At 44.7% G+C, this 15515-nt stretch overlaps 1 protein-coding gene across 1 annotated transcript in view; it reads left to right on the top strand.

Annotated features, from left to right (window-relative positions):
* Positions 1-11669, top strand: part of TAFA4 (TAFA chemokine like family member 4) — a 120830-nt gene extending 109161 nt beyond the window's left edge. The window contains exons 3-4 of the mRNA XM_052644332.1: positions 11325-11449; positions 11616-11669. Of these exons, the coding sequence (XP_052500292.1) occupies positions 11325-11449; positions 11616-11669 (179 nt within the window). The remainder of the gene's footprint in view (positions 1-11324; positions 11450-11615) is intronic.
* The last annotated feature ends 3846 nt before the right edge of the window (positions 11670-15515 follow it).

Here is a 15515-nt window from a genome sequence, read left to right as displayed (position 1 = left end):
AATAAGCCATGTGGAGCATCTTTTCATGTGCTTAAAAAAAAAAAAAAGCTGTGTTAAATTTACCTCTTGAAATTGCCTTCGTGGAAGTCCTCCATGTTGTGAATTCTTTTTTGATTACCTACCCCAGGACATTTCTTGAGAGCAGGTGTGCTTTCAGTTCAGTTCAGCCGCTCAGTCGTGTCCGACTCTTTGCGACCCCATGAATCGCAGCACGCCAGGCCTCCCTGTCCATCACCAACTCCCAGAGTTCACTCAGACTCACGTCCATCGAGTCAGTGATACCATCCAGCCATCTCATCCTTTGTCGTCCCCTTCTCCTCCTGCCCCCAACCCCTCCCAGCATCAGAGTCTTTTCCAATGAGTCAACTCTTCACGTGAGGTGGCCAAAGTACTGGAGTTTCAGCTTTAGCATCATTCCTTCCAAAGAAATCCCAGGGCTGATCTCCTTCAGAATGGACTGGTTGGATCTCCTTGCAGTCCAAGGGACTCTCAAGAGTCTTCTCCAACACCACAGTTCAAAAGCATCAATTCTTTGGCACTCAGCTTTCTTCACAGTCCAACTCTCACATTCATACATGACCACAGGAAAAACCATAGCCTTGATGAGACAGACCTTAGTTGGCAAAGTAATGTCTCTGCTTTCGAATATACTGTCTAGGTTGGTCACAACTTTTCTTCCAAGAAGCAACCACATTTTAATTTCATGGCTGCAGTCAGCACCTGCAGTGATTTGGGAGCCCCCAAAATAAAGTCTGACACTGTTTCCACTGTTTCCCCATCTATTTCCCATGAAGTGATGGGACTGGATGCCATGATCTCCGTTTTCTGAATGTTGAGCTTTAAGCCAACTTTTTCACTCTTCACTTTCAGTTTCATCAAGAGGCCTTTTAGTTCCTCTTCACTTTCTGCCATAAGGGTGGTGTCATCTGCATATCTGAGGTGATTGATATTTCTCCCGGCAGTCTTGATTCCAGCTTGTGTTTCTTTCAGTCCAGCGTTTCTCATGATGTACTCTGCATATAAGTTAAATAAGCAGGGTGACAATATACAGCCTTGACGTACTCCTTTTCCTATTTGGAACCAGTCTGTTGTTCCATGTCCAGTTCTAACTGTTGCTTTCTGACCTGCATACAGATTTCTCAAGAGGCAGGTCAGGTGGTCTGGTACTCCCATCTCTTTCAGAATTTTCCACAGTTTATTGTGATCCACACAGTCAAAGGCTTTGGCATAGTCAATAAGGCAGAAATAGATGTTTTTCTGGAACTCTCTTGCTTTTTCCATGATCCAGCAGATGTTGGCAATTGGATCTCTGGTTCCTCTGCCTTTTCTAAAACCAGCTTGAACATCAGGAAGTTCATGGTTCATGTATTGCTGAAGCCTGGCTTGGATAATTTTGAGCATTACTTTACTAGCATGTGAGATGAGTGCAATTGTGCGGTAGTTTGAGCATTCTTTGGCACTGCCTTTCTTTGGAATTGGAATGAAAACTGACCTTTTCCAGTCCTGTAGCCACTGCTGAGTGTTCCAAATTTGCTGGCATATTGAGTGCAGCACTTTCACAGCATCATCTTTCAGGATTTGAAACAGCTCAACTGGAATTCCATCACCTCCACTAGCTTTGTTCATAGTGATGCTTTCTAAGGCCCACTTGACTTCACATTCCAGGATGTCTGGCTCTAGATGAGTGATCACACCATCATGATTATCTGGGTCGTGAAGATCTTTTTTGTACAGTTCTGTATATTCTTGCCCCCTCTTCTTAATATCTTCTGCTTCTGTTAGGTCCATACCATTTCTGTCCTTTATTGAGCCCATCTTTGCATGAAATGTTCCATTGGTATCTCTAATTTTCTTGAAGAGATCTCTAGTCTTTCCCATTCTGTTCCTCAGTTTCTTTGCATTGATCACTGAAGAAGGTTTGCTTATCTCTTCTTGCTATTCTCTGGAACTCTGCCTTCAGATGCTTATATCTTTCCTTTCTCCTTTGCTTTTCGCCTCTCTTCTTTTCACAGCTATTTGTAAGGCCTCCCCAGACAGCCATTCTGCTTTTTTGCATTTCTTTTCCCCACAAACTTTGTAAATACTAAGTGCCAGAAACACTGGGTTTAAAGTTGTTAATACAGGAAATGTCCACAAGGCGGCAGCACTTCTCCATGCCCCACCCCGGTTCTTCTGGCAACCAGAGCCCTCGAGAAAAGTGTTCCTGGCTTGCAGATTAGAGAGAAGTGTGCCAGGGCTCAGGTCCCATATGTCTTCCCCCTTACCCTGCACCCCCCAGACTCCGGAATCACCGGCGTGGGCCGTGTGCACCTTTCTTTTAGGGCTGAGTCTCTACTGCTGCAGACACACTGGTGGGCAGGGCTGACGCCCAGGATGGCTGGTTGCGTGGGTTGGCCAGGACTGTTTATGGCACGTCCTGGGTATAAAATTGGTCTCTGGGACAACTGGCTGTGAGGCTTGATCACGACGCTTGTGAGAGTGCAGTTGTGCGGAGTTGCCTGAGTGGGAGCTGGTTTGCAGGGGCACCTGGGCGCTGAGGTGGCCCACCAGGGAGGGGGGAATCTCCTTGGGAGGGACTGACCCCAGCGGGGCAGGGTGGGGTGGGGTGGGGCACAGTGTTAGCCTGGTAGATGGGGCTGCAGAAATGCCGCTCAGCAGCGCTGGACCAGCTAGCTAAAAAGAGGGTTAAAGAAAAGAGTCCCTGTCAGCACTTCTGTCCCTGGAGGTGATACCAGAGGCTTGCCTCTCTGGTACACGTCCTGAACGTAGTCCCTGAATTTCCTTCTCGTGTGACAGGGGCACTTTGCAAGCTGCTGCCTCTGTCCTGGGACTTGGAATAAGTGAGTTTGTGTGTGAACCCTTCAAGAGCGGAGTGTCAGTTGTCTGCGCTCCCCCAGCTCTCCTCGCCGTGAGTCCCGCTGGTTTTCAAGGCCGTTCTAAGGGCTCACCTTGCTGGTGCAGGACCCCTGGGCTGAGCTTCCTGACGTGGTGCCTGTCCCTCCACTCCTGGGCGGGGGGCTTCCCGGTCGCGATGCCCCTCTCGCCCTGGGTCCCGCACCAGGGGTGTGGGTTCTGACTGCCCCTGTGCCCCTCCTACCTGTTTGGACGTGACGTTTTCTTTCATAGACTTACTTGCAGAAAACCTGTTCTCCCAGCCTTCAGGGCATTCTCGGAAATAGTTGTTCTGTATCTGCTTGTGGCTTTGGTGTCTCCAGGGTAGGAGATGAACTCAAGTTCTTCCTTCTCTGCCGTTTTATCCAGACCGAACATGACCTCTGTAGATTTTACATGTCTACAGGAAGTCATGAATCAGTACATAAACTGTGTTCATACTCTGCCTGGTTTGGGATATTTGAATATAAAAATCTTGCATGTCTAAATCATGTGTTACAATTCGTTAAGCACTTTTACTGGGGCCTGGAAAGCACAGAGAAGGTAGTAGTTCTCATTAGCATCTGTCTCTTGGTAAAGGAAATGCTAATCCCTTACCGTAAACTAGCTTGTTTTACGTTTGATATGTGGGAAAATCCTTTTTGGTCTCTACTCTCTGGGTAACTACATTTCTCTGTTTGGTCACTATATATACTGGTGTATTTAAAACAGGTCTGTAGAAAATGTGGTGGATCTTGGAATGAATGTGCATTACACAAACGGATATCCCAGGGGCTATGTCTTGACTCAGTGTACGGTACTCCTGTTCGTACTGGGTTGTGGAGATCTTTGTGTGCTAGTACCTGTTGACCTGTTTTCTTTTTAATTGCTCCACAGCACTCCTTCATAAGGACAGGTTGTAATTCACTTAGCTGTTCTACTGAAAGGCATTTTGGTTCCGTCTGTGGCCAAGGAAACATGCTCACAGGCTACATGAGTGCCTTGGTGGGGAGGACCGGTGAGGGCTGGAGACAGATTGTCTGCTCTCAGAGCGGACTCTGCACAGCAGAACTTTCTGTGATGATGCAGGTGTTCTTTCTGTGCATCTCCATCTCTGAGCGGCATCGTGTAGGTGTGTCCAGTGCGACTGGGAGCCACTAAGCATGTGAGCCTCCAGAGCATTCCAGATGCGCGAGTGTGTTTAAGTGGGAACATGGGACCTGAAGCTTCTGTGTTGGGCAGTGCAGGATAAGCTTTATGCCATTGTGTAAGCTTAGTGTAATTTGGTGGCCAGGGCATCCAAAACCCCTGAGAGAGAGAGGACTGTGTCTTCATATCTGTGTCCCCTGCACGAGCACTGCCTGGCAAGTAGTCGGTGGTCGATCAGTGTTCATGGGCTCAAAGTCACGGAGGCAGTGTTAGAAGTTGTACTTTAGACTCTAGTTAGGATGTATGAGTGTTCTCGTACGTCTCTGATCTTCTGTTCCTTATTTGAATGTGTTTGAGTCGAGCTTTTTAGCTTTACCTGCTTAATCTTTATCCTATAATAATTATGCAATATCATGCTGCTAACTGGCACGTGGGGAGACCTAGTGTCTGCTGATACCTTCCTTTTATCTTATTTGTCAATAAGGATAGAAAGGATCTAAAATATAAAATTTACTTGAATTTACATTTAAATTAAAGGCAAGAAGAGGGGCATTAATTTTGGTACAGATGTTAGACTATCTCTATGCGTTTTTGTTAATCCATACCACAGATACTTATCTAGTGTTTTTGTTGCTTTTCCGGGAAAGCACAGCTTTTAGTAGTTAAAAATAGCTCTCTTTTCCTCCCATCAAGCTTTCTTTGTTATAATTAACTTATGAAATCCCCCTGAATTATTGAAATGTGTCTGTAATACACATTTGGGATTTGGGAGAAGGAATGAAGAATTATTTGATGGAAGCGATGATTACTTGGATCCTGAAACAGAAACTATTTAGCTGTTAAGCATTCTTACTTTCACATCTTCCACTGGCATAGACAAGGCTGTTTTGTGGTAGGAACTGTATTCTACACATTTATCAAAATACAGCCCTATAGAGATAATGCTGGATTGTTTTATGATAAAATGAGATAAATATGTACTACAATTTAGCTTATTTTGTCAAACTGAATGCTCTCTAAACATCAGGTTTATAAAAGCTTAATAACACAAAAGCCTAGGACTAGAAGACAGTTACTTTTCAAAGGGTTTTTTTTTTTTTTCCTTTTCTTTCAGTGATGTCCCAGTGCCTTTTCTGAGATGTCAGACTTCGCTTGGTTAAGGATAAGAGTTACTGAGTGTCCTGAAGACGTCTTTTGTGATTTGTGGGTTGTGTGGTGAGATGTAGGGTCTGTCTTTAAGATGTGAGTTCACAAGGTTTTGTTCCTAGCTGTGTTCTCTGTGCCACCTGAACGATGAAGCAGTTTTCTGAGTTTTTCTTGGTGTTGGTCAGCTAAGTGACAGTGAAGTATCCTTTACTAAAGCACTTTGACAGTTGGAAGGATATGTGTGTGCATTTATCTAGTTTTAATTTAGCTCTTTTGTGCCTGGCAAGTCCTAGATGCTGGAGGTCCTGTTTTCAAACCAGAGTTTGCTAATAATAAGCAAGATAGATAATTAAAGTCTAGTAAATGAAGGACTCTTGGAGAATAGAGAAGGGGTCAAGGGTGGTACCCATGAGGAGCCGTGAGTCTGACTTTACTACGTAGGAGGAGGGGCGGGACCTGAGAATGAGCGGGGGCAGCCTTGGGAAGTGGAAGCAGCTCGTCTGGCTCAGAAATGGTAGAAGACAAATCTGGAGGTGTACACAGGGCCTGTGATAGTAAAGGTCTGAGAGCAAATCAAATTTTTGGACTTACTGCCTGCTGTCTGGGAATTTGTATTCAAGGAGAGTGGACGAAGCCCACTCTGCCAATAAGAAAGGTAGGAAATGCTGTGAGCGAAGTTCGTATCAAATACCCTGAGATTTCTCAGAAGGAAAAATGTGCTTTCTGAATTTGACAGGTCGGATGGATTGTCAGCCTAGGTGTCATGGTGAGCCCAGGATTTGGGTGTCTGTAGGGGACAGAGAAACACGCAGATGTTAGACTTGTGGAATTACCTTCAGTGGGAAAGAAGGGACACAGGACTAGAGCTGACATGGTATTAGAGTGAGTTGTATTTTCACCCGGCCAAGCTTTGATGAGGTTTGATGAACTAGCAAAGCCTCTCCTTCTGGGCTGAGGACATCTGGATAACTGTATGTGACCGGAGACCATTGTTGCTCAACTGGGGGTGGTTTTCTGCAGCTTGGAAACATGTGATAATGCCTGGAGATGCTTTTGGTCTTTATGCTGGGGGAGAGGGTCGTGCTGCTGAATATCTTAACACGCACAGGCTGTATCCCTGAAGTGAAGAATTAGATGGCTCCAAATGTCAGGCGTGTCAAGGTTGAGAAGCCCGGCCTTCGAGGTCTCTGCTGTGTGTGGATGTGCTTGTGCGAGGTCGCATTTAGATGCATCTTAGATCACAGAGGGGAAGTGTGTATATCTTCACCCACAGCCTCACTGTGTACTCTGTGGAAATAACAATACTGGGTCATAGGTAAAATGTGTGAACTAAAAGATTCCTTAAAAAAAAACAAAAAACCATAGTCCTCCCACTACTGCTTTTATGCATGTTAGCTGGGTCAGCTTCTAATGGCTCCGTTTCTTGAATTCTAAGCATATCTATTGGCAGGCTTTTCCACCTACCTTTCTTAAAAGTTAATCAGTGGCTTAATATTGAAGGAACATGTCCGGTGTCTTGAAATAACACAGGTAAGAGCAAAAGAGCTAAAGATGAAATACATCAAAACCTCTTCTTGATGTTCTTGTGACTGTTTCCATTTTCCAGAGGACACATATCCTGGGGAAGATGCTTCTTAAACCTTTCTGTCCATAGTGTCAGTGTAGAAACACACTTTTCTTTAGAAAAGCCTTACCTGTTTGTAAAAACAATCAAACTAAACCAATAAAGGAGAGACCAGCTATAGAGAAGTGAGCCTCTTAGTCTTATTTGAAGGTGGGCTTATCTAAATAATTATGTATTAAAGAAAACAGAGTATGTATTTAGAGTGATATTTATTTGGAACAAGGGCAAGAAACCAAAAACATCCATCTATTTTATACAACAGAGAGATAAAGACAGTGCATCAGCTTTCCTTAGCTACTTAGCCACCTCGCCACACTGTCCCCCAACGAGAACATAGGAAGTAAGTACTAGCTGCTTCCATAAAACGGGAGCAGCACTGTCTTTTTAAAATTTCCTTTCCTGCATAAAACCAGAAATTTGTTACAGCTCGGCAGCTTGGAGATAGGGATATTTTGTGTTTTTCTAAGTCAGGAAGGCATGGGGCTTTTTAAAGAATTTCATTTTAAAAATAGAAGTGACAAGATAACTTTCTCATTTAAAATATATTATGGTACTTGGTAACAGGAAAAAAAAAAAACATGTATTCCTCCTACAAACTTATTTTCCTGCAGAGACAAGACTCAGTTAAGTGGGCAGATGTTCTCAAGAGTTATTTTAATAGAATCCTATTTCTGAGTCCTTTGTCTCAGCCTACAGCCCTACTCCGTGTGCATGGAGGCTGACACTTGCAGGCTGCTTAATCACTCTCTTCTCTGTTAGGTCAGCCCCCTGCTTGGTTCTCCTCTTCACTGTGCGTTCTTTCCTAAATCCTTAACTCCTAAAGGAATGTGAAACTTGTATTTTGGCTACCGGGGCGCCTCTTACTATGTCTCTCTTTTTTGAAAGAACATCGGGGATTAAGTTTTTCACAAAAACCTTTATCCTGGATACAGTATGGACTTACGGAAGCCCCTCCCTCTTTGTGTTCTGTCGAATATGAACAGGGTTTCTTTTTCACAAGTTAGCAGTGTTTTACATTCCAGGACAGCTTTGCTAGTTTTAGGAGTCAGTTGTGAATCTGTCTTTAGAAATATGATCTGTGTTTTCCAATTAAATGACAGGATCGTGGTAAATGATTTCATAAGGTCTTGATGGTGTCAATATATGCTTCCTTTATTTATTAAAATGCACTTCAATCTTTAAACAAAACTGCGCAATTCAGTAGTTAGGAATTGGCCTGTTTGTCTGTGATGAATGCCTGAATCCATCATCCTTCCCCCTCAAGATCTGTTTCTAGATTTGTCTTGGATCCCCATGGTCCAGGGAGGGGATACCAGCACTTCTCTGCTCTGAAGGTGAGAGAATTGGATTCCATCCATTTCCTTGGCAGGGAGTTTATTCCCTGACTTCTCACCTCACTCCAGCTCAGCTGGTCTTTTCTCTCAGACTCCTTTTTGTTCTACATTCTCTCATCTTCTAGGGACACAGGTTTCCTGGCTGAGGGTGCTATCTTTTTCACAAGCTTCTCAGAGCTTCCTACTGCTGAGAGAAGACAGCCCCTGAGTGTCCATTGCTTCCTTGCCGACCTCTCACTTCAGCCACCCCTTCACTGTCCCTCTTACCTTCACTCGGATCTCTAGGCACCTGTCAGAGCTGCTTTTGAATCATCCGTGTACCTCTGATACCTGCCAGGAGTACACAGGTCTCCACTGCTGAGTGGAAGAAAGTTTGTCTGTGGAACAGTTTTAAAGATTTTCCTGGACAGTATTTCATGTTCAATTTTAACTCTGTGCAAATATAACAAAGTCTGTCAACATTTATATAACTTTTCTGCCTGGAGATGGTATTTTAAATTAAAGGCTGGGAACCCCTTATCTTTGTACCTACTTGGGACCAGACTAAGGCATTCAGAAAATAGGCAATGACTACTCAGCACTATGAATATGGTCAACTCTGCGTAGCACTTACTCATCTAAACTATTACCTTAAACTCTGGCGTAAGCAGAAAGATTGATGGATGCAGAGTCTAGATTCAGATACTGCTCATGGTGTGGAAAGCTCTGGTGTTTTGTCTGGAACCATCTGCCTCCTTTTCTTGCTTCTGAAGGTTCTGGGGACAATCACAAGAAGAACAGTACATAAAAGTGCTTTCAAAATGACACTGCTCTGTACAATTTTAAGGTGAAACTGTTGTGATATTGGGAGCTGAAAAAAATACAGCTTTCCTAGACTTGACCCCAGTGTGTCCATCCATCAAGTTCAGTCTCTGACACAATAAATAAGCCATTTAGCGCTATGCCTTTCTCAGTGTTGGCACCTTCTGATTTCAGTTGCTGCTGCTGCTAAGTCGCTTCAGTCGTGTCTGACTCTGTGCGACCCCATAGATGGCAGCCCACCAGGCTCCCCTGTCCCTGGGATTCTCCAGGCAAGAACACTGGAGTGGGTTGCCATTTCCTTCTCCAATGCATGAAAGTGAACAGTGAAAGTGAAGTCGCTCAGTCATGTCTGACTCTTGGAGACCCCATGGACTGCAGCCTACCAGGCTCATCCATCCATGGGATTTTCCAGGCAAGAGTACTGGAGTGGGGTGCCACTGCCTTCTCTGTCTGATTTCAGTAGCAGCTGGTTATTCTAGATCACAAATCTGCCTTACTCAGGCACTGTCTTGGTTTGGAGGGGACTTACTGGGTAACACCTCAGTGTTGGGTCAGAACCTGGAATGGTGTTTGCACGCAGAGAAGGCACAGTAAGTCGTCACTTCAGCCAGTAACGGAACTGTTCTGTCCCCCTGTCATGCCACGTCACGTTTGCTCTGTTACCTGCCGTTGTTGCTGCCTCCAGTCGGGCCTCTGCTGGGGAGGAGGTAGGTACTAAGTGTTGTGCTTGGGCACCTCTGTTCAAATGCCGTTTGGCTACTTGCAAAAACTGTGACTTTGGGCAGGTTGCTTAATACCACTGGACCTCAGTTTTCCCTCCTGTGTAAAATGCAGGAAAAAAACAAAACAAAACACTGTTAACCTTAGAGTTGTAATGAATTTGAAATTACTAAGTGTCTTCCCTTCCTTTTTAAGGTGTCCTGCATTCATGACAAAGTAACTGTTAGGATTTAGTCATGCCTCATTTGATTGTACTTCACAGATACTGCGTTTTGACAAATTGAATGTTTGAGGCAACCCCGCATTGAGTGAGTCTATCGGCACCATTTTCCCCACCGCCTTTGCTCACTTTGTGTATTTGTGTCACATTTGGCAATTTTTGCAGTACTTCAAACCTTCTGTCAGCGAAAAGAATATGACTCACTAAAGGCTCAGATGATAGTTAGCAATTTTGAGCAGTAAAATATTTTTTAAATTATGGTATATATACATTGAGGTTTGCTTTTTTAAAATAGATACAGTGCCATTGCACCCTTAAGAGACTACGGGGTAGTGTGAACCTGACCTTTATATGCACTGGGAAGTCATAAAGTTGTGTCGCTTACTTTATGGTGGTCCGGATTCCTCCAAGGTAGGCTTGTGTAACGCCTGCTTTTTCTTGAACTTGACTTTCAGAGTTCTGAGGCAGTAGTAGAATCCATTGGGGAATTATTAAAAAAGCAACCTGTTACTGTTTCGACAACAACGAAAGGTTAATCTACTTCCACCCCCAATCCACACATACTACCCGCAGCTTTGGAACTTGGTCCTCTACCAGCCTCCTGCATGGGAGTCCCCTTAAAAAACCTATCACCATCTTTTTCATCCTTTGAAATCTATGGAAATAACTAGTCATGCTGATGGTTTTTTTCCTTAATTTCTCATCTTTACCTGCAAACTTAGAGAACTGGGGTGCTAGTTTCTGATTCATGGGCTTGCAGCATGAAATCACTGTATTGGCAGACTGCTGTGGGGACGGTGAGGTGAAGGGAAGTCACAGGTAAGCCAGCTAACTGGTCGAGAATGTGGGCTTGTGAAGGGGTGCCAGTGCTCCCCCTCTTAACTTGGCGCCCAGGCGACTCAGGTTGACTCACCTAGCTGGAGTGGCATGGAGAGATGAGCACCTTCTGGGATGAAAATATTGTCTGTTCCCAGTCTTGACACTCTGTTGTCAACACCACTCACACCTGCAGTATCAGCGTCCTCCACTGCCACCTGCAACCAGAGATGGAGACACAGTAACAGCTAATATCTCCTGACAACACAGTGCCTGGTGCAAAGTCAGCCAGGACTTTTGCTTGGATCGGCTGTATCCCCTTGCTATCCTTTGGGGAGGCTCTATTTTTCTCCCCATTGTACAGGTGAAAAAACCAAAGCTGAGAGTAAAACAGCTCATCCGAGCTCCTTTAAAGAAGGGCACACAGTCTGAGATCTTACTACCTACATCATAATGTTAGCCAACTGCATAAAAAAGAAATAGTGTTTTTCTGTTAAGTATATGGGTGGTTGGATTCTTTCCTTATGGTGACACCTATACGCAGTCTTGGAAGCCAGTGTACTAACCTGCATTGAGCTTTACGTTGCCTGGATTTGGAGGGAAGAAACCGCATCACAAATGTTACATGGCCTTTGTCTTCCAGCTTCCATTGTGATTCAGAAATGGTGGTGTCACATGGATCCTTGTTTGGAAGGAGAGGACTGCCGAGTGCTGCCCGATTACTCAGGTTGGTCCTGTAGCAGTGGCAACAAAGTCAAAACTACCAAGGCAAGTATAGACGGAATGCAACTGCACGTGACAGCTTCCGCACGCTGTAGCCTGCCCCCTGCATTCATCCTGCCGCCAAGAGGGAGGGTAAAGTTCCATGGGCAATGCCCCGCTAGGAGTCGGGCCCTGTGAAAGGCCCATTTCTCAGCATAACCCTCCATTTCAGATTTATGGAGTTGTGACCGGTGGAGGGATGCGTTATCTGAAGCAGGGCTCCTGAATTCATTTCAGCTCCTTCACGGGCCAATTTAAAGTAAAGGTTTCACAGTTGACAGTCCCGTGCATCAAACCAGTGGCCAGACCCCACATCCTGGTGACTCACTGAAATAGAATACCTGCCACCTCGGTGGAGATTTAGTCTGGCTGAATTGGCTGAAGACTCCAATTCAAGCCTTGTAAGTGGTGTTTCCTTCCCATTCATCCTCGTTCTAGTTGTGTCTCTGAAACACTCCATTTTCTACCCAGTTCTCGAGCCAGGAACTGCACTTCTTTCTCCTCTCCTGCTGTCCACGCTCTTGTTTTGTCTTAGGGACTGGTACTTCCACACCCCGCCCCCTCTCTGCATCACCATAGTTACCATCCCCGGGTGGTCTCTGCTGTGTCTGGATGACCAGGGTTGCTTCCTCATATCCACTCTTGCTTCCCTTTCTGCCTGTTCTCCATAGAATGGAGTCATTTTTGTGAATTGCAGATCTGCTAAGCTAGTCCACCCCCAAATCTCTCAGTGGCTTCTCTGTGCTCCTTAGCTCACCTCAGCTTGTGTGGCCCTCACTAAATAGCTCCGCAGAGCACCTACCTTCGTTCTTTCTGCTCCAACCATCTCAGCCTCGGTTAGTCCTTCCCGTGGTGCTTTTCCAGCTGCAAAGGAATGCGCTTTCTGCCATCCTTCTCTAGAAAGAAACCATTCTTCAGGGAATCCTTCACTGATAGGATGCACATCCCTTGTATCTCTGAGTGCATTATGTAAAACACAGTTCACAGGCCTTGCTCCACTTACTTGCTTCATTCTGTCAGCTTCCTGTCTGGGAGGAGAGCGGTGAAGTCAGGGCCTTTTGCTGGGTCGCTAACCTAATAGTCCCAGAGCTGGCTGAATATCTCTGCACTGTTTCTTGTACAAAAATTAATAAAACAGGTCAGTCTAGGATTCTAATGAGCTACACACACTGGAATGGAATGGCTGTTTAATCCTGGTTGCTGTGTCAGCTTTGGCCCCCCAAAGAGGTATAATATCCCTTGAATGGTTTCTCACCTTGCTTACATTTTCCCCCTTTATGAGTGTTTTGAATTACTCAAGTTCTCAGTCATCTTCAGCCACTGAGGGCCAGAACAGGTGAGCTCTCCTGTGTGTGCATATGAGGTATTATAATAAACAAGATCTTATAAATATTTAAACAAGTCATTAATAAAAGATTAAGTCTAAAACATACTATTGTAAAACAAGATTTAAAAATAAACTTTACAGGTAAATTTTAGCTGATATTTATTATATCTCAGATTATTAATAGTCTAGTAAGTTGTCTGATTTATTCTTTATTATGTAGGTAAAATAATTTCAAAATCAAGACCATTTTACCATTAATTACAATTATCAACGAAGTTGTCCTTGTTAGTGATATCATGATCACTAGGTTAAACAACCTGATCTATGCTTTTTTATCCAGGGCAGTAGAGGTTCATGGAGGTTGTTGGCAGAGGAAGGAAGTTACTACTGCCACCATTAAAAAAAAATTGGAGTATAATTGCTTTACAATGTTGTGTTATTTTTTGCTGTACAATTAAGTGAATCAGCCATATGGATGCATCTATCACCTCTTTCCCATCCCCCACCCATCTAGGTCATCACAGAGCACCAAGCTGAGCTTCCTGTGTTATACAGCAGCTTTCTACTAGCTGTCTGTTTTACACATGGTAGTGAATATATCGGAGAAGGCAATGGCACCCCACTCCAGTACTCTTGCCTGGAAAATCCCATGGATGGAGGAGCCTGGGCTGCAGTCCATGGGGTCGCTGAGAGTTGGACACGACTCAGTGACTTCACTTTCACGCGTTGGAGAAGGAAATGGCAACCCACTCCAGTGTTCTTGCCTGGAGAATCCCAGGGACGGGGGAGCCTGGTGGGCTGCCGTCTACAGGGTCGCACAGAGTCGGACACGACTAAAGCGACTTAGCAGCAGCAGCAGCAGTGAATATATGTTATACCCTAAGCAAACCATAACTCTAAAAGACACATGGACCCCAATGGTCACTGCAGCACTGTTTCCAACACTGCCATCATTTTTATCAGCTCTTCTAACCCACTCCCATAAACTTTCAATCTGGGTAAACCCAAGTGTGCCTGTTAAACAAATCCTGCCTTAAGATAATTCCAGTGTCCTTTCCCATGGGCCCCCATCAGCCTCTTTTCCCTTGCCTCTTCCAAAATCCAAATCTTGTAGTGGCCAAAGAGCTAGAGTCTTAAATCCATCAACCATAAACCTTTCCTTTTTGTGTGTTTCTTGTAGACTAAGAAGTAACATTTTGCAAGGTTATACTTGTATTGACTATTACACAGAAATATAAAATAAGATACTGAGCACCAGTCAGCTGTGTTCTGGGACAGAATGCATCTAAGGAGCCCCTTGCTTGAGCAGCTCCCTGCTGTTTCCGTACAGTTAGCGAGGGTATTTGCACGAAGTGGGCCTGGAGGGGTGTTGTAGCTCTATGTGCTGGGATTAGGAGTTTGCTCTAGCGAATCCTCAACGGCAGTGACATTTCATTTAGCGCTGTGAAAAGCTGCAGAGGCATGATACAGTTCCCCCAGCCCTCATGATACATAGCTGCTTTTCTTTTTTCTTTTTTGTGATACAGCACTGGAGAATAATCTTGGAGTCATAAAACTTTGTTTCCTTTGGTAATCCAAGTCGGTGTGACTTGAACTATATAAAACATTTTATGTCTTTTATGGAGCTTATGCACATAGAGTAAATCCATTTGTGGAGTGGTGACTGGCATCGAGCTCACAAAAGCTGTGTCTGACACTGGATCTCACACCCTAGGTGAGACCACAGTCACATAAAGATAGAACACTTGCCTCTTTCAAGGGGGTATTAGTAACTATATAGCAAAAGAGTTTCCATTTTCATTAACAGTCCATGCATGGCAGCATCAAAACACAGAAGGGCTAAAAGAAAAAGATTAGCTACTGTCAGGCATCTAGGTCCAAATTTTCTTTCCCACTGAAATGCGAATGTAACAAAGTTAGCAGTCAACCTGCGATGTGACTAGTCTTAGATGAAGATAGGAACGTGAGAGCGGACAACTCCCTAAGCAGGAAGCCAGACACTGAGCTGATTCTGCTTGTATTGTTTTCAATATCCCCGGAGAGGAGGCAGGTACTGCTTTGTTGGGGGAAATCTAACTTCTCTGACATCCTGCCTTGATTTTCCTTAATTAAATTCTAAGTTTTATTACCTGAAAGTGAAAAGTGTAAGTTGCTCAGTTGTGTCCAACTCTTTGCAACCCCATGGACTATACAGGCCATGGAATTCTCCAGGCCAGAATACTGGAGTGGGTAGCCTTCCCCTTCTCCAGGGGATCTTCCCAACCCAGGGATCGAACCCAGGTCTCCCGCATTGCAGGTGGATTCTTCAGCCACAAGGGAAGCCCAAGAATACTGGAGTGGGTAGCCTGTCCCTTCCCCAGGGGAACTTCCCGACCCGGGAGTCAAACCAGGGTCTCCTGCAATCGCTAACGTGCTGAATCATTTCTCCCTGTTTGAGTTGTCGGTGTTAAGGCTCCTTACAAGTGTGCAGTGTCTTAGCACCACAGGCAATGGTTTGAAGGCTTTTTGTTGTTTGCAAATACAAGCAGATCACACGCTGAAGTTTGAGAAGTTTTAGATTTTTACATGTTCCTAATTTTAAGACTTCTAAGAGTAAAGAAGTGTGCGTTGAGAGTGGTGATTCCCACTGAGGGACAGTTTTGCCCTCAAGGAGATGTTTGGCAATGTCTGAGGATGTTTTTAGTTGTCACACACTGGGGAGGGGGTTGCTGTGGGCTTCCGTGGTCAGAGGCCAGAGATGCGGCT

Source organism: Budorcas taxicolor, chromosome 1, assembly GCF_023091745.1.
Source record: "Budorcas taxicolor isolate Tak-1 chromosome 1, Takin1.1, whole genome shotgun sequence".
Classification (NCBI taxonomy): domain Eukaryota; kingdom Metazoa; phylum Chordata; class Mammalia; order Artiodactyla; family Bovidae; genus Budorcas; species Budorcas taxicolor.
The sequence above is the reverse complement of the archived record's forward strand: the minus strand, read 5'-3'. Positions and strand labels throughout refer to the sequence as shown.